The sequence below is a fragment of the Astyanax mexicanus genome, chromosome 1 (assembly GCF_023375975.1).
Source record: "Astyanax mexicanus isolate ESR-SI-001 chromosome 1, AstMex3_surface, whole genome shotgun sequence".
NCBI lineage: Eukaryota > Metazoa > Chordata > Actinopteri > Characiformes > Acestrorhamphidae > Astyanax > Astyanax mexicanus.
Genome location: NC_064408.1, coordinates 13,404,774 through 13,430,672, shown reverse-complemented (window position 1 = coordinate 13,430,672; position 25,899 = coordinate 13,404,774). Strand labels below are relative to the sequence as shown.

At 37.8% G+C, this 25,899-nt stretch overlaps 1 protein-coding gene across 10 annotated transcripts in view; it reads right to left on the bottom strand.

Moving 5' to 3' along the window:
- Positions 1 to 25,899, bottom strand: part of cita (citron rho-interacting serine/threonine kinase a) — a 155,581-nt gene that overhangs the window by 53,655 nt on the left and 76,027 nt on the right. For all 10 annotated transcript variants that reach the window (XM_022665832.2, XM_022665834.2, XM_022665836.2 and 7 more), the window contains 7 exons: positions 14,452 to 14,622; positions 11,860 to 11,913; positions 8,533 to 8,586; positions 6,800 to 6,940; positions 3,099 to 3,224; positions 2,389 to 2,484; positions 496 to 612 (listed from right to left, as the gene is read on the bottom strand). In XM_022665832.2, the coding sequence (XP_022521553.2) occupies positions 496 to 612; positions 2,389 to 2,484; positions 3,099 to 3,224; positions 6,800 to 6,940; positions 8,533 to 8,586; positions 11,860 to 11,913; positions 14,452 to 14,622 (759 nt within the window). The remainder of the gene's footprint in view (positions 1 to 495; positions 613 to 2,388; positions 2,485 to 3,098; positions 3,225 to 6,799; positions 6,941 to 8,532; positions 8,587 to 11,859; positions 11,914 to 14,451; positions 14,623 to 25,899) is intronic.

Sequence of the window (25,899 nt, the reverse complement as noted above, 5' to 3'; positions counted from 1 at the left end):
GCTTAAACCTATAAGATGTTGTCATATTGTCCACAAATAACACAACTAGGCTTCTAAGTCAGCACAGGCAGCTCAAGCTCAGCAAGTTAACAAGATCAGGAGCTAAAGCCTGAGATAGATAAAGCGCCTGATTAGAACTAGACTCACATAATGAATTAAAGCCCTCAAAGCCCGACTCAAATCTCTTTCTGCAGCACAAACTAGACCGTGTTCTCTCCAAAAACAAACAGGACTAAGACCATCAACATGCCAGCAAATCTGTGCAGGCACACACACACACACTGACTCACTCACACTCATACAAAAGCCAGATGGGAACCCAAAAGATGTGGGCATAGTTATTCCGACACAAACTATTTCTATCCTGAACCGGCAAAGCAAAGGCCTGCGTTTCTGGAAAGGATGGAGAGATAAATATAGAAGGAGTGGAAGACGCGAGTGGGCCGCTGACGGAGTGGAGTTACGTGGAGAAGAAGAGGAGGAGGAGATTCTTACAGCTTTCTGTTCGCTGAGGAGTTTGCCCTTCTCCCGCACCTCCTCTTCATGCTGGGCTCGTTTGGCCTCCAAAACGTCCTTATCAGCCATGTCTGCTTTCATCTGCGCCTCCAGTATCTGAACACAGACACAGACACAAGCATGTATACAGTGACCAGTCAGATATACAGCACATGTTTATACATATATCAGTATTTATGAGTCTATAGAATTATTTTTTTTTTACTTAAAAGTTTATTTCTATTACAGAATTGAGCCAATGTAGTGTTAGGAGTCTTGCCCAAGGACTCTTATTAGTGTAGCACAGCATAGTCACCCATACCAGGAATTGAACCCCAGTCTCCCATGTAATGTGGAAGCTCACTGGCAGGTTGTGGTGTTATCCACTGTGCCACGATTTAACTCAAGCGCTTTAGAGTAATCGTTTATATAATGTGTATTTAAAAATGATAAGCTATCAACTCCGAATGCACCGATGTGCAAATTCTGAGCCAATGTTGATATCCAATATTACACATGTATTTATCTGCCAATGCTAATATTCATATATTTTTTAAAACTTTTTTTTTTAAGAAACTTGACACCCCAGTTTAACGTTACACTTCTATAACAAATAACTTAATATTAATATTAATATTAAATCTACAAATTTAAGCCAGTATCGCTTGGTCCTTTTCCAGCATACAATAAATGCAACAGCAAGTATCGGTTTGAAATATGTAGGGATGAAAAGATAACTCAAGTAATTCGAGTTACTCGATTTAAAAAATGGATCTAGTCATTTTCTGTGCCTCGAGTAATTGTAGAAGCTAAGATGCACAACAAAATGCAAATGTTTATGCCATTTTTTATTAGTTAATGCCCTATAGTTTTGATACTTAAAATAAATCCTTGTTGAAAATAATTTAACCTAATTGATTAAAGTACTAATTATTAAATGATTATTATTCCTTTATTTATTTCTATTTGTGTTTGCAGTTTGGAAATGTATGTTGTGAATTCAAAAATATAACTTATCTAAATAAGGAAATCAATTTGTAAATCATTATTTTAATATTAAGTGAATTGTCTTGTTTTCTCTTGTGTATTCTTAATTACTCTTTAAGAAAACAATTATGTTTTATCAGATTACTTGATTAATCAACTCGTTTTTTCGATTAGTAAAATAATAGATAGCTGCAGCCCTAGAAATATTGGACAAATCAGCCAATGCTTCCTAAAGCAATTATCTACCAATACAGACATATATGATTTCATTTTCCAGCAGGATTTGGCACACTGCCCACACTGTCAAAAGTATCAATTGGCCTTTTATAATGTTTTAATTTTCTGAGACACTGATTTTTGGGTTTTCATTGGCTGTAAGCCATAATCATCGACTAAAGAAGAAATAAATGCATAAAATAGATAATTCTGTGTTTAATACATCTATATAATATATGAGTTTCACATTTTGAACTAAATAACTAAAAATAAAGTAACTTTTCAATTATATTCTATTTTTTTTATATACATCCTACTTACTGCACAGTCATTTATGTTGCACTGTGAGCCTGAAATTTCCTTTGTTTTGTTTTTTTTGTTCTTCTTCATTCTTTCATTCTGTCCTAGACTGTCAATCCGTCCTTCCAAAGATAATGAACCCAGGCTTTCCTGAGTGCAGATATCCTAAAAACAGCTTACAGACTAAACATAGCTGGGTTAGATTTACTGTTCTGGTCTTGTTCTGTCCCTTTTTGTAAACAGACAGTCAATGAGAAGCTTGTTTCCATTAAATATTATATTTAATATTGCTGCACCAATTCCATTATACTGTATAACAGGCAATGTATCAGACTTCAGTAAATGTGTGCACTGAATTAAACTGTTCAAGAGACCAATGCTTCACATTACCTTGATCTTGTCCTCGTATAGTCTTTCCTTCTGAACTAGGTGGGCCTCCATCCTCTGGGCTGTGGCCTGGGTCTCCCTTAGGTTGTCCTCCAGCTCCTGTAGACGAAAAGAAATAAAAAAAAGAGCATAATTAATGATCAGAAAAGCACGGACGTGTAGGCTGGACAGTTCTGCAACATTCACAAGAACATGGAAAGACACTTAAAAACTTGAAAAACGTGCTTTAAGGAGGTGTGCCTCAGACGCGGAGTGGTACCGGAGCCCGTTCATGCTGGAGCGAGTGTGTGCCAGCTCCCCAGTGAGAGGAAAGTGTGTGTACGGCAGCAGACGGGACATCCCCTTAGAGAGGGACTCATGAGTTGTGAGTGCGTGTGAATGTGCGGGCTCTTTTCTGAGGGGGTAATCTGGGAGCAGAGAGGGGAGACAGAGGGAGCGGGTAGTTAAGAGATTAAGGGAAGGGGGGACAGAGAGAGAGAGAGAGAGAGAGAGAGAGAGAGAGAGAGAGAGAAAGAGAGGAGGGGGATTATGATGGGGTGTAAAGCAGGAAATAATTTAGGCTTGGGGAAAGGGGGGCTAAGAGGATGGAAACAGTTAAAGAAGGGGGATAATGGTAGGGGGTATAGAGAGAGAAACTGGAAATGAGAGAGAGAGAAAAACGGGATATATATAGTAGATTTAAGAGAGAGAGATGAGGAGAATGGGGGGCTTACCAGGATCTTCTCGGCCATCTGCTGGATCTGCTGGGATTTGGTCTGAATGTCATCTTTCAGTTTATTCTCCCGGCGCTCGACCATCTCTAGCCTTTTCACCTGATTCTCCAGAGTCTTCCTGCCCTCCTGCACACACACACACACACACACACACACATATCAACATACTTAATTTTACAGTATTTTACAGGCCTTTCACAATAATTACATTATTGATTTATCGTACAGTACATGGACATAACTTTAATTATAACAGAAATGCTTCAATATTGGCCCTTTTTTTAAGTAAGAACATTTAATGTGAATGGGTCGGTATAAAACTTTATACCACATGTATGTGTTTTTTATATTATACTGTTCGGACATATACAGTACCAATATATAAAACATAAGACTAAAACATAAGACCTGTCACGATAACAAACTGTTTTGGTTAATACATTTTGCCAGAAATTGTAATTTTTTTAAATTGAATAACAATACCTAACAATGCATTTACTACCTTATAAATACCAGTTTTTTAAAGAATATTCAGACATTGGAATTAGAATATTATATATATATATATTATATATATATATATATATTATATATTATATATATATATATATATATATATTATATATATATATATAAAAAAAATTAAAGGCCAATATTGAAGCATTTTTTGTTATGACTGAAGTTATGGCCATATACTGTACGATAAATCAATAATGTCATTATTGTGAAATTCCTGTAAAATACTGTATTAAGTAATCAAGTATACCTACTGGAAATACAAATATTAGCAGAATTAAACACTCATACAATATAATACTGAACAACATGTATTTTGTACAGTACTATTTAAAAAAACTATAAAAAAAAAAATTAAAAATGGGCCTTTATCTGGCTTATTATGATCATTAAAAAATACAATATCAGAAAGAACTACAAATATATATATATATAAAAAATGGGATTGCAGTATATAAATTGACAAAAGTGCCAAAAGTTTTGATATTCAGTACTCAGGTAGAAGTATAGATACTGGGGTATCAACTTAAGCTTTTTACTTTTTAAGTAGAAGTGTAAAAGTACTGGCTTCAAAACTACTTAAAGTATAAAATTAATGTAAAAGTAATGTAAGGGGAAAAATTGTCGTTAAGCACAAAAATTAGGCCGCACTACAGAGTCCTATCGTGCACTACCCCCCCTTCCAAAACACATTTTACTAAAAGCTTTAATGAGCCTTAATGTCATATTAAAATGTTAATGTTGATAAATTTGGGATGCACTAGGCTCCCTAGTGTTTCAGCTGCATATATGTCCATTGTAAATTAATGTATTTTAGTACAACGTATATACAGCTCCGGTAAAAAAACATAAGAGACCACTTAAAAATTTGAGTTTCTTTGATTTTACCAAATTGAAAACCTCTAGAATATAAACAAGAGGAAGATGGATGTTTTTTTTGCACCAGGAGTGGCATAAAGTTATCCAAAAGCAGTGTGTAAGACTGGTGGAGGAGAACATGCCAAGATGCATGAAAACTGTGATTAAAAACCAGGGTTATTCCACCAAATTTGTTTTCTTTGCCTTATTTTAGGTCTAAAAGCTCTGCATCTTTATTTTCTGCAAATAAATGCTCTAAATGACAATATTTCTGGAATATTTGGAATTTGGGAGAAATGTCTGTAGTTTTAGAATAAAACAACCATGTTCATTTGACTCAAACATAAACCTATAAATAGCAAAATCAGAGAAATTGATTCAGAAACTGAAGTGGTCTCTTAATTTTTTTCAAAGCTGTATATTAAAAAAGCTTAGTTGGACTGGAGTTTGTCTGGAGTTCTCTTAAGTCTCTGCACGGATCATCTTCATACTAGACTACATACAGTACGTCTGCTATGTTCTTGCTGGAGTGTGGGGGGCGGGACGTATGCAGGTGTGATGCATCATATAAACCAATAGGATGTTAGAATGGTATATGTTTATACTTCTCATCCAACCACAATCAGATTTACTCTTTCTGGATGGAGTGGACTTTGTGCCTACAATTATCGGCCTTTTTTATCAAGAGTACTTAACGTTACTGACGATAATTTATAAATTAATGCACAGTTTATCAGTCCCAACGGTTTCCAGCCTGCCCATAAATAGAAGAAAACCTTAATAAGATCAGTGAGCATGTTTTTTTTTTGGGTAGTGGTCCATTCTCATGTGCTATCATGGTGATGAAAACAGCACTGTAGTTTATAGCGCTGGTTTGAGTGAATCAGATGAATCTAAGGCAGGCACATGACCAAACTGTGCTGTGCAGCCCTGTGCCAATACCCCTGCGCTGGCTTTTCTTCAGTGAATGGTCAGGATCTGGCCACAGGGCTGCTGCTGCTGGCAGGCTTTTATGTTGCTGGCAAACCATACCCTACTCAGCAGCAACAAACAAAACACCAAACCAGCAACACTGCTGCACCTGTTACACTCACACCAGAGCAATTCACTCGCTACATACTAATAAGATCTGGTCAGGGGTAGGTGTATGGTGGTCCTTTTTTTCACTGATAAAAGGGAAGAAAGAGTTGATATATTTAGCAAAATAGGGTAGTGTAGGGTCTATTTTATAAGTGGACTTGATTAAACAGATTTTGGAAATAAAAAGGGTTTTGGTGGAACTAGCAAGTCAGTGTTTCTTTTCACACAACAGGGTTAAAAAAGCTGTATACTGTCACAGTTAAGTCTAAAATGGTAATTTTATACATGAAAAAAACTTTTAATCGAACTCAATATCAAAAGATTTTTGAGCATTCCTATTGGTTCATTTATCATGACATTTAGACAAAATTCGTAGGTTAGGTCAGGTCTAATTTTATGTCTGTAATGTTAATCTATAAAGAAGAAACTAAATTAAATAACCAAAAAAAGAAACCATTGAATGACAAAGTATGTCCAAACTTTTAATAGTACTGCACATATTATTCATTATATGTGCAGACACAATACAAATATATGAAACATAATATTTTATAAGCCTGTCAAGATAACTCACTGTTTTGGATGGTACATTATGCTAGAAATTTATAGTAAATAAACAATAGTATTGTTATTTTAGAAACATATTATTCAAGTGATATAATGATAATATAATAGCATAAGAATGCATTTTCTTCCTTATAACTTGCAGTGATTTTGCAAGAATATTCAGACACTGGAACTGGAATCAATTTTTTTTTTTTAACAAAATAAAAATCATCAAGCCAATATTAAGGCAAGGAAAAAATATATTGTAATTATAATGAAATGCCTAATACTGTAATATTAGGCAAACCAACTGCAAATATATATATTTAGCATTTCTATTGGTGTATTCCTCAAAATGTATAGAACAATTGCCAGATTCACATTATGTCACAAAGTGAAAAATGGACAATTTACCCAATATGGATAAAAGTATTGGGACACAATCATTCAATAGAACACAGATAGGCTTTATCATACCCCTCTAAACCAATCCTGGTATTAGGTATGAAGCTAATGTTTATCTACTCCACAGAATCCTAATTTAATGGAAATAATTCTCTACAAAACCTAGACAAGCTGTGCAGGTGCATTTGTACTTCTGTGTCAGCAATGGATGCATCTAAAAGTAGCTGAATGTATGAACTATAGTGTGTTTGTAAACACTGTGATATAGAGAGTATATCAGCAGTGCTGCTTCTTGCCTCAGTCTCGCGCAGGCGTCTGCGTAACGTGTCGCTGGGGTCGGTTTTGCTGCGCAGTCGCTCCAGGTCGCGCTCCAGTCGCTCTTTGGCCTGACGGATGTTCTGCAGCAGCTCGGTGGCCTCTGTGCTGGCCTTCACCGCCTGCCCAGGGAATAAAGCCAGAGTTTCAGAGTGAGGAATGGGGAATATCATGAGAAAACACACTATTCTGAAAAATGATGACACACAGGCCGTACTGAAAGAACAGAGAAAGACAGGTAATCTTCTGCACAGACATCAAAAGATGCATCACTTGGCAGGTAACCATCAGTAGTATTAAAGCAGCAGATTCTTTCTTTTAAATTGAACATAGTACTTCCGGCATTATGTGCTTCTGCTACCATCTAAACTACCACATACTTTCATTCTAAAAACAGGGTGTCTGGTAGGTCCTGGGACTTTTTTCTGTTCTTGGTAAAAGCATTTCCTGGTTACCTGAGCAAACAAGACACTGCTAATAGTGCTGATTCAAGAACTATTGTGAAAATGAAGATATCAGAAAGATCATTAAACCAAGGAACACAGAATTAGAACTGAAGAAAGACGGATAGAAAACAACTGAATTTTTCCTAAAATCACCAGATTCATCCACACTGAAAAGATACTGCACCACAATGCATGTTTTAAAAGAAGGTCTTAGCGTGCTTGGTGCAATAATTACATACTCTCACCAAAATCTTACATACTGTCACTTTAAGGTTCAGTAAGATTATCTGCATTATCAGAAATCTTATTAATAAAGCAGATGCCGTTTTATCAAATTAACCGTTTTTCACCAACCACAAACGCAGTCAATAAAACAAGTTTGCTTTCGTACTAGGCTAAGCTAACGCTACAACCAAACACTGGACTTAAGTCGATTCATACTGGATTAGTTTTACTAGAGGGTGTTGGTAAAATTTATGACCGATTCACACATCATGAGAAATCTCAGTATAAATGACTGAGATGGGAGTGGCAGCTTGATTTATGCACCGCTGTCACCTCCAAAAAACTGCAATAAAAAATAAACTAATGCTAATGTAAATAGATATTTTGCAGCTATATATTCATAACATGTTTGTTATGAATGTAGGCTATGAATTACACTACACAGTAACTTGACAATAGTCCTTTGGGAATTAAGTTTAAGTAACAGCTAAATTTAAAAAATAAAAATAAATAAAAAATCAATTCAAAACATGAAAAAAGAAGAGAAGATTAAGATTGTTTAACTTTTTTAGACTAAAAAAATAAACAAATAAATAAAAATATCTACCTTTTTAAACAAACAAAGAAGTGTTTACATCACAAAACAAAACCCCCAATACATCACCAGGCACTAAGAGTGAATTACGGCAGAATGCTGGTTTTTTTTTTTTTTCAGATTAATCTAATAGGTTAAAGTGATAATGTTGACAGTACTGATAAAAATGTGTAATATGTGTCCCTTAAGTTTAAGAAATTGAATAAATAAGAAATAGTTTAGCTCCATTAAAACTTTTTTTTTACCAATTACCAATAACATTCACCATTAAAGCACTGCTACAATAAAGCTATTGTTCCATAAATGCTTCATTAAACTGTTATCAGTAAAAGAGCTTTCATATCTGGTCCTAAAACTACACAGTACAAATGAACTAATAAACTGAAATCTCATCTCTTATTCGAGACCGAATCACACCAATCATCTGTAAGTGAGTGAAGAACATTACCTTAGACAGCTTATCCTGCAGCTCCTGGATCTTCAGCTGCTGCTCCGCATTGGTCTGAAAAACACAAGGCCTCAGATCATCAGCCAAGGACAGCAGAGCATCATCTCAATCACACACACACACACACACATACACATCTCAGACCGAGAGCTGCACTGAAGGGCACTGCAGGCGGCACACACTCTGAGCTGCTGTTATTTACGATGTGAGGGAGTGAGTAAATAAATACGCTGAAGCATGCAGGATCAGGGAGAGCTGTAATGGCGAGGCTGGCTGTCTCAGAGAGCAGGGTAATGGTAATGGTGGCAGATCTGTGTGAGACAGTTGTTGGATTAATCTCTTAATCTGCAGGATTGTTATGTTATTCAGTAACTAAGGGTGTTATGGTTTCAATATAATATCCAACAATAAAACAAAGCAGCATTTATGCATTTTTGACATTTTGACATTTGTGGACATTTTAATCATCAAATATCAAACCAAATATTGACCTTAGAACTGGAAATCCTATCAAAATAGAGTAAAACACACCATAAAATATGGAAGTAGAGCATGCTTCTGTCTATTTGTATCTTCTTGTATTTCCATAGCAAATGGATTCATAAACCCTCAAAGTAAACAGACCAATATTTCATGAGAGTCCCTGTAATTTAAAATACAGATGTACATTACATTACATTTGGCAGACGCTTTTGTCCAAAGCGACTTACAATAGTGAAGTACAAAAGTAATAGAAGTTAAAGGTAAAACATTTTTAGATAGGGCTTAGAGGAGGTCGAAGGAAAGTAAGGGGATAGAGGAGTGAAGGAGGGGAAGAAGGAAATGAGGTTAGAAGTAGTTAGTATGTTAGAGGTGTTAGGAGAGTAAGTGCTCTTTGAAGAGCTCTGTCTTCAGGAGTTTATTAAAGATAGTGAGAGATTCTCCTGATCTGGTAGTGGAAGGCAGTTTGTTTCACCATTGGGGAACTCTGTATGAGAACAGTCTTGGATTGCTTTGTGTGAATGTTTGGCAAAGCAAGGCGACGTTCATTGGAGGAGCGCAGCAGATGTAATCAAATTCTTCACAAAATGCCCACCAATATTAGTTTAACCTCTCTCTCTTGATGACTATAATACAGAACTTTTTAGAATTATGTAAAGAACAGTGAGAGCTATCTCACAGTCAAGTGCAACCTCTCCAAATAGTGGTAAAACAAGTTAACAATTAAACAAAAAGTTCATATTTCGCTCAGTGAGCAATTTGATTATTATATAAGACCATTTGGTACTTTTGGCAGTGTGGGCAGTGTGCCAAAACCTGCTAAAAAATGAAATCCTTATCTCCATAAAAGTTGTCAACAGACTCTACAAACCATCACTAATCATCAGTAAATTTTACATTTCATTTGTAAATCAAGGGATCAGAGTCTATGCTGCTGTGAGACTTCTGTAAAACGCTGGATGTTTTGCTTTCCTGTTATTGACTGGATAAAAACATTACAGGCCAAAAGTTTGGACACACCTTCTCATTCAATGCGTTTTCTTTATTTTCATGACTATTTACATTTTAGATTCTCACTGAAGGCATTAAAACTATGAATGAACACATGTGGAGTTTTATGTACTTAATAAAAAATGAGCTGTCCTCCACAGTCACCGGACCTGAACCCAATCCAGATGGTTTGAGGTGAGCTGGAGCACAGAGTGAAGAAGGCAAAGGAGCAACAAGTGCTGCTAAACACCTCTGGGAACTCCTTCCTTCAAGACTGTTGGAAAACCATTTCAGGTGACCACCTCTTGAAGCTCACTGAGAGATATTTGTTCATTCATAGTTTTGATGCCTTCAGTGAGAATCTACAATGTAAATAGTCATGAAAATAAAGAAAAGGCATTAAAAAAAAGAGAAGGTGTGTCCAAATTTTGGTGTGTATTGTATGTCCTACCTCAACTTGTGTAATTGTGTAATTGCTCTGAAAGTCTTTACTATCCAAATTAAAGGTTTTAACACTGCAGCCAAACCTGACTAGGGTTCAGTTGATCCAAACCAAGACCGCCTCTTTTGGTTGGACCTTTCACATCTGTTATTTTGGCTCGGAAGAAACTAAGGGTGCTTTCACACCGGCCTTGTTTGGTCCGGACTTTCTGACTTTTTAGTTTGGTTCGAACCAAAGTAGCAGATGCGAAAGGGGCCGCGAACCACGGTCCGGACCAAAGGACGAGATTTTGGTCCGACCAAGATCTTCTGAACCATGGTCCGGTTCGCCTGCAGTGTGAAAGCGCTTTTCTAGATAGTTCAAAATTTCGGACCAATTACAGGAAGCTGAGAAGGCACCACCCGCTGAATTGTCAACACACCAACGTCAGACACATGTCCTTCTAAAACCAATCAGCGTCAGGTTAAGGAAAATGCATCGATATGTAAGTGATGATAAAAGGATGTAGGAGTATCACAGAAAGGTCTTTGGTGCGCTCCCTAAACTGCAGTGTGAAAACAAAAATAAGCGAACCAAATATATACAATGTAGCAAACACATGAACCTTGGTTCGGATCACGGTCCAGACTTTCAGGTGTGCCTGACAAAAACACCCTAAGTCTAAAAGTCTAGACCAAACAAGGTAAGTGTAAAAGCTTCCTAAAAGACCATCAGGATAGCAACAAATACAAAACTATACAAATGTAAAAATTAGATTTTTATAACCATACTTTGCAATTTTTTTATCAGTGTGTACTGCAGCTTTTAACTAAAAGAAAAGCACTTGCCACTAACCCCCTTCACTATGGATTGCATTGTAATAGCCAGCTATCATCACACTGGAGTAGCAGCTTCATGCAGGGTCCAGTCATTAACATGAAACGCCAACTCGAACTGGAAGTGATCTCATTGTATTAGAAAAGCCAAGAGTGTGAGAGCAGCAGGTGATGAGTGAGCACTCTAGGGTGATTGACGCCTACACAGACTCATTCTCTCATTCTCTCTCTCTCTCTCATTCTCTCTCTGATACACACACAGGCCTCTGGTATGTTTGCTTTGTGGGAAAGGGCTGAGGTCTGTAAATGAGCAGTGGAGTTGAAGTTGAGTGAAGGCACTCCAGAGCTGGATTGTGTGAGGAGGTGTGAGGAGGCTACCCTAGACTCAGGGCCGCTCAAATATTAATGTAGGTCAGATTTAGGAGAGATTCGCAGACGCTGACCTGCCTCAGCCGTATCAATAAAGACCTATTAGGGAGAAACCCCACCCAGAGTGGTCCTCCAGGGGTGGAGCGATGTTTCAGGTGCAGGGAAGCGGCTGTAGTGAAACTGGAGTCAGGAGGAGGAGGGATTGTGTGGAGGGTGCTGGAAGTCCTTTACCTTCTCCAGTTTGGTGAGCAGCTCCTCTGCTTCAGACTTGCCTTGTTCTTTTGCCTGTTGAGACAAATATATAGACAGATATATATATATATATATATATATATATATATATATATATATATATATATATATATATATATATATATATATATATATATATATATATATATATGTAGAGTTTATAGCGTAGAGTAGGGGTGGGCAATATTATATCGTATATACAATATATCGTAACACAGAAATATCATGATATTAAAAATCCATATCGTGATAATAGGGCTGTTCTGTCTTAAAAGTAGTCTATTATTTACTGTGAAGCTTTAGGTGTATTTATTGTATAATTGTTTTAGTTTGCAGTTCATATGCATGCACTATGTATTCTGCAGTATTTGTTGCTGCTTTATAATATTTTATGCTATATTATTTATTTTGCCACATAATGATTATGCTGTTATACTCTTATACTATATTCCTGAAATTAATTAATTATTAGTTTTCCTATATCGTCAAGTTTAACGTTATCGCAAAAATACCCTGAAATATCGTGATATTATTTTAGAGCCATATTGCCCACCCCTGGCGTAGAGAACATCGCAATAAAAGTAAGATTTATACTTGCTCACTAGCAAAAAAAAAAAATATATATATAATTGCTTTCATTGAAATTGTATTTTTTAAATGAATCTTTATTGGATTGTTTTTCATGTTTCAGATCTTTTATTTATTTTATTATACATATCTTTGTAGCATTTTTGTTTGGAATTCACTGCTCTTTTATGCTGTTTTAATTCTTGCTTTATTTATGCAAATCCCTTTGAATTGCCTTTGAAATCTGCTATGTAAATGACCTTGCCTGATCATTGATTACTTCACTCATCGTTTATTCTTTTCATTAGTCACTTGTTTATTCTCTTGCTATCTTTTCCTCGCACACACACACACACACACACCACACATACACACACACCACACATACACACACACACACACACCACACACACAAACCACACACACACACAACACACATAAACAAACCACACATACACAAAACACACACACACACACACACACAAACAAACCACACATACACACACACACACACACACACACACAAACATCACACACCACACACACACAACACATATAAACAAACCACACATACACAAACCACACACACCACACACACACAAACCACACATACACAAACCACACATATACACACACAAACCACACACACACACACACACAAACAAACCACACATATACACACACACACACACACACACAAACAAACCACACATACACACACACACACACACACAAACATCACACACCACACACACACAACACATATAAACAAACCACACATACACAAACCACACACACACAAACCACACATATACACACACAAACCACACACACACACACACACAAACCACACACACACACAAACCACACACACACAAACCACACATACACAAACCACACATACACAAACCACACACACCACACACAAACAAACCACACATACACACACACACACACACACAAACATCACACACCACACACACAACACACATAAACAAACCACACATACACAAACCACGCACACACCACACACACAAACCACACATACACAAACCACACATATACACACCCAAACCACACACCACACACACAAACCACACATACACAAACCACACATATACACACACAAACCACACACACACAAACCACACACACACAAACCACACATACACAAACCACACATATACACACCCAAACCACACACCACACACACAAACCACACATACACAAACCACACATATACACACACAAACCACACACAAACAAACCACACATACACAAACTACACATAAACACACACATACACAAACCACACATACACAAACCACACACCACACACACAAACCACACATACACAAACCACACATATACACAAACAAACCACACACCACACACACAAACCACACACACACAAACCACACATATACACACACAAACCACACATATACACACACAAACCACACATATACACACACAAACCACACATACACAAACTACACATAAACACACACATACACAAACCACACACACACAAACCACACACACACAAACCACACACACACAAACCACACACACACAAACCACACATACACAAACCACACACACACAAAAACACACACAAACCACACACCACAAACACACAAACATACACCACACACAACCACACACACACAAACCACACATACACAAACATCACTCGCCATACACAAACACACAAACCACACACACACATACACCCCACACAAACATAACACACCCCACACACACACAAACCACACATATACACACACATAAACTACACAAACCACACACAAACACACACACCACACATATACACACACAAACTACACAAACCACACACACACACACACACACCACATATATACACACACAAAAACCACACACCACACACACCACACACACACATACACAAACCACACACCACACAAACCACACACACCACACAAACCACACACACCACACAAACCACACACACACACACACCTTCTGAATCCTGTGCTGATAGTCTGCAGCTTTCCTCTTGAGCTCCTCGCTGGTCTGGCGTGAATCTCGGAGCTCGGCCTCGTACAGGTCGCTGCGCCGGCGGGCGGCCGACAGGTCCTCCTCCAACTGTCTGATGGTCACCTGCATCTCCTCCAGCTGAGCATGGTACTCCTGAGAACCACAGCCAGAGAGGAACAACTTTCAATATTACATTAATCATTCAACTCAATACAGAATAAATGAGACGAACATCAGAGCATCAGAATAATTCCTATTTGTCGTTTGTATCCCTATCCCTCGTTTCTAAGAGTCATCCTTCCCACTGGAACTGAGTTACGAGGGGAAGTGTTTGAAATCCTACCATCAAAGAAATGAGACAACACTTCAAGAACATATTCTGTTGTCAAAATAAATTAATTAATCAGGGTTGTCAATCGATAAAAAACTGAACTAATCGAAAGCACAATTTGCTGTAATAATCTCAATTTTTTCTATAGAATGGAATTTTTTATTTGTGGTGTCAATCAATTCAAATCTTTTTCTTTATTTAATCAGATTAATCACAACAATAAATCTGTGATTAACTGCGATTAATTACACTTGTTCTTCTTAACACACAAGTTTTTGTAGGTAGAGGAAAAACATGATAAACATATTAACAGGAGCAACAACAGTGCATGTGTGCCTGTGTGTGAGAAAGAAATGAGGAGGCGGGGTGGGAGGTGCAGTGAGAGTTAGCTATGATATTTAATCCACAGTTTAATAAAATAAAAGTTAACTACTTTCTGATCTCAACATTTCAGAAATGCCACAACATCAACCCTGCTGTCTGTTGTGATAGCAGAGGAGCGCTAAAGTATATTTATAATCATCCACCACCAATTCCCCAGTGATAGGAAGAGGAAGTAAAGGAGCTATTCGATAGTTTCGTAAATTTAGAATTTTCTTGTTCCACCTTAAATAATACAGCAACCGGCAGCGGGATAATGCTGCTTTGCCATCAGCAGCCGGAGGCCGAGAGAGCAGATGCTCTCTCTGGGTGGGTAGGTGATGGTGCTCTCTCTTTACATCACTATTAATTTAATGTTGGTCAGCACAGGTTAGGGGTGATCTCGCGAGATTAAAATGTGACGATATTTCTTATCAGGCTTAAAACTGTCTCGCGGGAAGAAAAAAAACAAATGCTCTCTTCAGTCAATCAGATCTGTGCAGACACGGTAAGGAAAAGATAAATAAATAAACACACTGCTCCTCACGCGGGATCGAACCCGTGTTGTCAGGGTCGCGGTTCCACTGTTCCCGCTGTTGAATTGGGACGCGGCCGTGAAAAAACGCCTTTATAAGCAGATAGGGAGCCCGAGAACGGGCGTAAAAACGAGAACGGGCGGAAACTAAAGTTACGCCGAGCGCGCTGGGCGTGACTAAAGCGTGATATAGCACTTAATCATAACACAAGTTAACAATCGGTCCGGACCTTGGCCTGTCGAAATTTTCTCTAACTGGACCGTACTGAATTCTAATTAAATACCCATGGCATAGAAGATGCTTCTGCTACTGTTAAGTTGTGTGTCTGGCTGCATTTTAGCTCCAGTGGAAACAATAATGGGTAACAGAGTGACCAACAAGACACAAACCATATATAAATACTGTAAGTAAATCATACACGTGACTGTTTCATAGGCAGTTGTACTAATCCCTTAGCTCTGTACCGTATTTAAAAACATGTTCTGTCTCTGTTTGCACTTCAAGCATAGGCTTAATATGACTGGTTATGGTTATGAATAGTTAAATTACAAGAGATTTAGGAGAAAAAAACACAAACCATAGTCTTAATATGACTGGTTGTGGTTTGCACTTATTGTTTACATTATATAAGACCTAGAAAAGTTTTATTTTTATTTTTTATTTTTACTTATTTCTATTTCTTATAGAATCAATGTGTGAGAGAAACCAGTTTGCGTTATATGATTTTGTCAAATAAAACTTTCAATTTTCAAATTTTCAAGCCATTTTTCATTTTTGACATTTTCTTAAAAAATTTATTTTTAAATCTCGTCTCGTCTCGTTCTCGTGAACCCAATATCGTGTCTCGTCTCGTCTCGTGATATTAGTGTCTTGTCACACCCCTAGCACAGGTGTCTGTTAACTGATGCAAATGAGACTGGTTGCTGCGCTTTCCTGACTACTCAGTAACGCTGCGTCAGTGCCAGTTCAAAAACAGGCTGTGGCTAGCTTCACATGGCATGTGCTAGGTGGTGGAATCCTATTGAGTGGGTGGGGTTATATAAATAAATAAAAGGATGCAGCAGCCTCAGGCCACAATGTAACTAATGCAGCACCATTTAAGGTGGAACAGGAAATTTAGCTAACTTTCTCATAAGCCTCACACTTCAGTGAGCAAGAGAGGGACACTTTCTTTATTACTTTAAAATAACACTCAACTCAATACAGAACAAATGACAAATGAAGAGGCTGGGAAGATATGAGCGATCACCTGCTAAAAAAGAGACATTTAATTAAATCAAAAGTCTATTCAAGCTTAAATTAATAATCAGACGTATAAGAAAGGCATCCTCCTATTAAAAGACGGGAGACGTCGCCTCAGCATAATCACAAAAGCCTCTTAATCTTAACTGATGTCTCACTGCGCTGCTTCTCGCGAGCAGCTCCCCGTAAAGAGACCTGGGAGAGAAAGGCAGTAGTCAAAGGAGAGGTTATGACTAGATTGAGCAGGTCAAAATTAATCATTCCACTTCTTGAGCAATAATGGGAGAGCATGTGATGATGTGAAATTGCCTGTTGATAGGGACCAGGCAGGTTAATGAGCGTAGGAGTGAATCAGGTGCACTGCAGCGTACGGAAAGCACTGACTAATCCACGTTTTTGTTTTTTTTTGGGGGGGGATGCAGTGTGGGCTACAAGGTCTTATGGGTGCTTTTGTGATTTGAGGGAATGTATCATACAGGATCAAATTCTGTGGGCTTCTATGATGAATTGTTTTATGTTTCTCATGAGCACAAATACAGCCCAGTATTTATCCAGGAGTTGGTCTTATTGTTAATAAATCAGAACATCACCCCCCACACATGCATTTAACTCTACATATCACAGTGGACTGGCACTTCCCCTGAGCATTAGCTCTGAACAATATAATATGAGGGCAATACTTAAAGAGCCTAAAACCTTTAACCATATTTTTTCCATTAATAGTTGAAATGTGTTGCTGTGAAGTGAAGAGATTTAACAGCCATCTGCATCTCACTGCTATCGGATGCACACTGCTGCTGCTGCAGCTCAGCCAATCAGCTCTCCCTCCTTCTCTGCCTCTAAACCCATACATCACGCAGTGCCCCTCCAAGACTACCCTCTCTTATTTTTTACCTTTTTTCAAATTCAAATTTCAAATGTTTTGGTCCATTCTTCAAAGCCTTCACCTTCAGAGTACAGAAGCAATGGATTCACCCTTCGATCATTGGTGGAGCACACCTGCTTGTTTGGAGTGTTGCGTAGTGTTTGGTACGTCTGACAAAGGCTTAAAAAAAGTTTTTAATTGAATAAAGAAGTCCATTTTTGCGCCATTTATGTGAAAGGCTTATCCAATGGGTGAAATCTGTAAATTTAAGGGCTCTTTCTCACTCATAGGGTGCTGGAAGTGTGTTCTTGTCTGTATGTCTATGTCATTTTTCTTTTTGTTTATGTAAAGCACTTTGAATTGCCATTGTCTCTAAAAGGTCCTGTGCAAATAAACTTGCCCTGCCTTAACCTATACTAGTGATCAATTTAGAAATTCAGCTATTCTGGTGCGCCTGATAGTCTGAACAATACGGAAAGATCCTGTTAATTCTTAGCTACATTAGCGTTTCAGCTCCAGTGCGGAGCATTTCTGCTGTATTTGTTGTTTTAATCATTTGTGAAAGCAATGACAGCATGTGGCAATTTATTTTCAAAAGCATATTCAGTGTGAAGAGCGTGAGGAAGGCTTTTAGCCGAGTTACAGTAGCAGAGGTCACAATGTGAACTGCTAATTCAACCAAGATTCAAATGAAACACTCAGCAGCAGCAGCTGGATTCAGCAGTTCATCTCCATAACTCCAGCCAGAGCGTCTCGCCTCCCATCATTCATCATTAGGCCTGTATTAAAAATTTAATCACTGAAGTGGCTCAGTGTTCCTGCAAATACGCCTCCCAGAAAGCCTCACCGTGAGATCAGAGAGCGAGGACGCCGGGAACAAAGCGGCAGACGCAACGTTGAAAGTAGTGACAAGTTGTGTTTGAGTTACTGAGAGAGAGAGAGACGGAGAGACAGACTACCGGGAGTGTGAGATGTAACAGCGTAGTGTTTTCCTCACGCCTGACGCCGTCAAAACACTTCTTTTATTAAAGTCAAACTGTTCTGAGTCAACAGCCGGTATGAGGCACGGGGGGATTCAAATGTCAGGATTGATCTGCGAGGTGGCAGAGAAACATTTTTGTGCAGTCCTGTGTCAGAAAAGTAGAAAAGTGTGGGAATTTGTGTTCAGCTGACATTAGCTGTAAATGTCAGTGGCCTCCTCTTGATTACAGCTTCATTTGGGTGTTGTATATACTATATAACAAAGGTCTGGAATCATTAAACATTAAACAATAATTATTTTATTCACAATACCTTCAAGCACAGCTCGAGTCAATTAATGAAACTGATGCCATGTATCTGTATCAGTATCTACTGGAGTATTATTTTTACTTCACTACTGTACTTAGGTACTAAAATGTTGTATCTGTATCTACTGGAGTATTATTTTTACTACACTACTGTACTTAAGTACTAAAATACTATATCTGTATCTACTGGAGTATTGTTTTTACTACACTACTGTACTTAAGTACTAAAATACTGTATCTGTATCTACTGGAGTATTATTTTTACTTCACTACTGTACTTAAGTACTAAAATACTGTATCTGTATCTACTGGAGTATTGTTTTTATTTCACTACTGTACTTAAGTACTAAAATGCTGTTTCTATATCTACTGGAGTATTATTTTTACTACACTACTGTACTTAAGTACTAAAATACTATATCTGTATCTACTGGAGTATTGTTTTTACTTCACTACTGTACTTAAGTACTAAAATACTGTATCTGTATCTACTGGAGTATTATTTTTACTTCACTACTGTACTTAAGTACTAAAATACTGTTTCTGTATCTACTGGAGTATTATTATTACTTCACTACTGTACTTATATACTAAAATGCTGTATCTGTATCTACTGGAGTATTATTTTTACTACACTACTGTACTTACGTACTAAAATACTGTATCTGTATCTACTGGAGTATTATTTTTACTTCACTACTGTACTTATATACTAAAATGCTGTATCTGTATCTACTGGAGTATTATTTTTACTTCACTACTGTACTTTAGTACTAAAATACTGTATCTGTATCTACTGAAGTATTATTTTACTTCACTACTGTACTTTAGAACTAAAATGCTGTATCTGTATCTACTGGAGTATTACTTACACCAATACATCTATAATTCCTGGTCTTTGCTTATTTCTGAGTATTTTAATCAATCAGATATAGAACGCAAATGTCACTGTTTTGCAGAATAACTCTGTAACGATTTCTATTAAACAGTGTCAATGGTTAAAAGGGATTGGACTGTGTGTCCACTGGAATCTCAGTGCTGTAACTGTGCTGCTTCATATCTCTAAAGAGAATAAATTCCTGCCTCAGCAGTGCATCCCACACAGTCTGCAACATAAACCTTGGCCAAGTGTATAAATTTCAATTTGTCCATTGCAGTAAAAACATTTACCATATTAGTGGGTTGAGGAAGTTCTCTTGCTGAGTCGAGAGTTCAGAGTTTCACTGTTCAATAAAAAAAGTCCATCAACTAAAATAGAGATTGTGATTCTGTTGTTAAGTTTGACTGTCTGTCTGATCACGCCTACAGTTCAATCTCCGTTCCAGTTACAAAGATTGGTTTCCTGTTAAAAGTGTCCCCGGCTTGCAGACAAGTGGCAGAGATGGTGGGTAATTCTTCTAAATTACCATTGTGCTTCTGTCTGTCCAGTAATGCACCCCCTCTAAAAGTCTTTCAAATAGGCAACGTTTTCCAAATGAGATACAATAATATCGCCAACATTTTTTAATATTGTGAACGATAATATATCCTGAAATATCGTGCAATATCACCCACCCTTAATTATTACATCAGGGTACTACTATTTTGCTGTTTTTTTTTTTTTTTTTATATAGAAAAAGACAATTTCACACTGTTCTCATTTCTCATTATATATCTAGTAGAGACAGATTATATCTGTCCAATATCATTTATTTTACTTTAATCCTGGATATATGGATATATTTGGAGTGCATTATTAGTATCACGACATTCTGGATCATTGACTTCTGTAACAAATCAAAAAATTAAATAAAAATAAAATTCTTGTATTTTTTAATCTCAGTAAGGGGTGTGCCATATCATATCGTATGAATATAAAAATAAAAAAAAAATTCATTTTGTTGCAGTAGTGTATTCTTGAAATATTATTTTTATAATTCAGTGTTTCTCATATCTCCAAGAGTATCGTTATCGCAAAAATACCATGAAATATTGTGATATTTTAGGGCCATATCGCCCACCCCTAGTCAACAGTCTTTCACCAAGAGGTACACTACCCTCTGATGACCTTTTTTTTTTTTTTTTTTTTTTTAAATAAAGCACTTTTGTGACACAACCCAATAATGGATGGAATACTATACCATATTTTTTCGGACTATAAGGCGCAAAAGAATTAAAAAATGCACTGTGAACGTCTTTTTTTCTGGTCATTTTTTTTTTAAATAAGTCACACCTGATTATAAAGCACATTAAGCGACACTGAGGATGGATACATTAAAGTGAGCAAGGGTGTCGCAATGTTTCCTTTCTATTGTAAATAAAAATCTATTGTAAAGTAAACAAAACTGTAATTCACATCTTTCAGAAGTGCTGCTGAGGTGATGTCATTTGACAGCTGAACACACTGTCAACAGTTCTGATATGTCAGATAACAAGACGTTAGTATTTTTTAGCATTGTAGTGAGCCCCCAGAAAAAGACAGATCAATGATACAGCCTGGCATTTCCCACTATGGATAATTATGGCATGATTTAAGAACCAAACTCCCCATCTTACAATGATAAGACCAACATCTCATTAATTTCAATGATAGCCATCCATTCTACCAGGCATAGGAACACTGCATGATGTTCCGTCTGTGTCAGGTTTGAGGAGAGAGAAGTGAAAAGTGAGAAGAGACAGAGATTGCTGATTGACAGGTTAGGCAGGCAGGGGAGGGGTGAGAGAGGGATGCAGATTGAGAGATTGAGAGATAGAGTGATGCAAAGAGAAAAGAGGAAGAGAGAGTGAAAGACTGGAGGAGGGAAGGAGTCGGAGTTGTTGGTAGATGACACATCAATCACACACTAAACACCTTCCCCACTGAGGTCCCCTACAGACACCCACTCACCTCACACACTGCCTCAGTCTCTGAATGCGACAGAGTCTATATGTCTCGCTGTGATGCCACTCAGTTACAGGATTTAACTCACCGCCCTGTTTCTATAGTGAGTGTCCATCTTATAGTGAGTTCCACTGAGCAATTTGTAGTTCTATAATTACAGTGATTATTGGGGAAAACTATACATAAAAAAATGAATGGGAGGCTTTTGCACCCTGTTGGGCAAAGAGGCATACAGGTTCCATATGGCATCCTGAGATATATTTACCCATAGCTGTTGTAGCTTGGCCTGTAGATCCTGCAAGGCTGATCCTATAAATGCTAATAATGTTGCAAATGTTGCAATTTGGTAGAGACATTCCTAGGAAACCCTTGCTGTGTGTGGGCAAGCATTATCCTGCTGAAAACTGTCAATTGGAAGTTCTGTCATGAGAGGCAGCACATATTAGCTCTATAGTGCCCTGATAGTGCCCCCCATATCACTACTACCCTAGTGGTAGTAGGGGTGGAGTAGTGTTTTGCCCCCCAAGCCCCAAAATCAGGATGGAAACACTCACCACGAGGCCACTATACTTGAACCTCACCATTATAAAATCCCAAACAAACCCCGGATTTGTTGCCATAGACAATACAGTCCCAGTTTGTAGCCGTCCAGGATTTTACTTCACTAACCACTGAAAACAAGAGCAACAGTGGTTTGCTGAGAAGCAGCCTAGATGGTTGGATGTTTTTCTAAATGACCAACCTGTTGAGCATACTCTAAAAGTCATTCAATGTGCAAAATGTCTTCGAGTAAGTCATGGAGGCATGTGTAGCAGGCAACAATTTCTCACCAAGAGGGACACTACCCTATGAGAGAAATAGAGCAATTTTGTGGCTAATCAGATCACACCTGTAATCATTTACATATCAGCCTTAGACATCACATATATTTGTGCGCATGTCTGAATCAGTGTGTATATGGGGATGTGAAAAGAGTTATGTGAGAGGTTTTCTGTCTGTGGTGTTGCGGTGATAAATGTCCGGCCTCTGCTTAGGAGGCAGAAATATAACAGATATGATGAGACAAGACAAAGAAGAAAACGAACAAACAGGAGAGATAAGCTGGAGAGAGAGAGAGAGAGAGAGGCATGTCTAGCATTCAAAAATCTCTCACCAAGAGGTACACTATCCTCCGAGAGCATTTTTGTTTTTTTGTTGTTTTTTTTAAATACAGCAACTTTTGTGCATAACCGAGTGACTAATCTAATCACATTTGTAATCATTTACATCTGCCTAAGAAACGGTAGGTGTGTGTGTGTGTGTGTGTTTGTGTGAGAGGTTGTCTGTGTGTGGAGTTGTGGTGATAAATGTCTGGTCTCTGCTTAGAAGGCAGAAATAAAACAGATATGATGAGACAAGACAAAAAACGAACAAGCAGGAGAGATAAGCTGGAAAGAGAGAGAAAAAGAGTGAGAAAGAGAGGCATTTCTACCCGTCAACAATTTCTCACCAAGAGGTACACACACCCTCCGAGAGCCTTTTTTTTCATTTTAATAGAGAACTTTTGTGGCACAACCCAATGACTAATCAGACCACATCTGTAATCATTTAAATATTTGCCTGAGACATAACAGATGTGTGTTTATCTGTGTGTATGTGCGTATGTAAAAATGTATATGCATCAGTCAGAGTTGCCAGTTGTGTGAGAGGTTGTCTGTGTGTGGTGTTGTGGTGATAAATGTCTGGCCTCTGCTTAGTAGGCAGAAATATAACAGATATGATGAGACAAGACAAAAACGAAAACGAACAAGCAGGAGAGAGAGAGAGAGAGAGAGAGAGAGAGAGAGAAAGTGAGAGAGAGAGAAAGAGGCATTTCTAGCAGTCAACAATCTCTCACCAAGAGGGACACTACCCTCAGAGAGACCTTTTTAATAGAGCACTTTTGTGACATAACCCAATGTTTATCAGTAGGGGTGTACAATATATTGTGATGCAGAAATATTGTGATATTAAAAATCCATATCGTGATAATAGGGATGGTTTGTCTTAAAAGTAGTCTATTATTTACTGTGAAGCTTTAGGTGTATTTATTGTATAATTGTTTTAGTTTGCAGTTTATATGCATGCACTAAATGTTCTGCAATATTATTTGCTGCATTATATTTTTTTATGCTATATTATTTATTTTGCCACATTATGATTATACTGATATACTATTATACTATATTCCTGAAATGAAAAAAATCTGTTTTCCTATATCGCCAAGTATATCGTTATCGCAAAAATACCCTGAAATATCGTGATATTATTTTAGAGCCATATCGCCCAGCCCTATTTATCAGACCACATCTGTAATCATGACACTGCAGATGTGTGTGTACGTATGTATCTGTGTGTACGAGGAAATGTGCTAGTGTTTGTGCGAGTTGTGTGAGAGGTTGTCTGTGTGTGGTGTTGTGGTGATAAATGTCCGGCCTCTGCTTAGGAGGCAGAAATATAACAGATATGATGAGACAAGACAAAGAAGAAAACGAACAAGCAGGAGAGATAAACTGGAGAGACAGAGAGAAAGAGAGAGAGAGAGAGAGTGAGAGAGGGGAGAGAGATAGAGCGCTAGATACGGGCAGGACTAATGATGGATTGCACAATGATAAATGATAGAGGAGACAGAGAGCAGGAAGAGAAGAGGGGGTAAGAAGAAAGGCCGGCAGCTTCAATACGAGGCGTTAAAGCACAGGCCGGAGTGTAGTAGAACAGCACCTGGTCGACGTGGGACGGACTTAAATGTCACCACCAAACACAACAATGCAGTAACTCACCGTAAGCGCACCACCACAACTGCCCCAATCCAGCAGCACTATTGTTCCCCCAGGCTTACCTCTGGCATTTTACCTTCTAAATCAAAGCTCCCTGCAGCTCCATCGCTCTCAGCACAGCCTGCAAATCCCCGCCCGGGCTGTCAGGCCCAGCACACGGCTGACCGACACGTTCACACACTAACGCAGCTCCCTTTTTAATTACAGAAGCAAAGCGAGACTGGCTGCAGACCATCGGAGGTAGACTGTTATTGCTGCTCCTGAGTGCAATACTACTGTGTATCGTATTGCATCATTTAATCACATATGAAAAATGTTCGCCTGTGGATGAAATCTGGCATTCTGAACGGTGAATATGACATTTGAAGATTTTTTCATTTTGGGAGGGAAAATCAGTTGCAGAGAATTCTGGGATATTACCAGTATAGCATTACCAAAACATGATATTATTAGATTTAGTATTAGTTTCGTCATTTATCTGCTCTCTTATCTATCCAAAGTGATGTGCTTAGGTGCTTAAATCACAGTATTGTAACAGAATATTTGAAACCATTTATCTCGGCAATAAGAGTGTGTTTGCTCTGGGGGCTAAGCGCTGCCACTATGATCAGGAGATTGTTGTTCGAATCCCGGTCATGCAGCTTGTCATCAGCTACCGGAGCCCCGAGAGAGCACAATTGGCCTTGCATTGTTTGGTTGGGTAGATGGTGCTCTTTCCCCTCATCACTCCAAAAGTAATGTCAATCAGCACAAGGCTGCATCTGTGAGCTGATGTATCAGAACCGAGTCGCTACACTTTCCTCCGAGTGTCAGTAAGATTTCTTACAATTCCTGCTTTATATTTATTTTTGCTGTTAAATGTATTTACTTGAAATTGCTTGCAGTTTATATGAACACAATAAAAACAGTGAAATTTAGCTTTGTGGTAGTTTTTTTTTTTATGTTACATTACTTTATTTTTGCTACATTTCTTATTTTGCTACCAATCCTATTTTACATAAAATTATGGTCTTGGTAATACTGAATGCATAAAACCATTTTATTCATACTAAATAAAACTTTAATATTCGTTTTGCTGCAGTAGTATATTAGCAGTATAAAAGCTTTTCTGTTCATTTACAGTAAGTTTAGATTTCCAGATTACCTCTA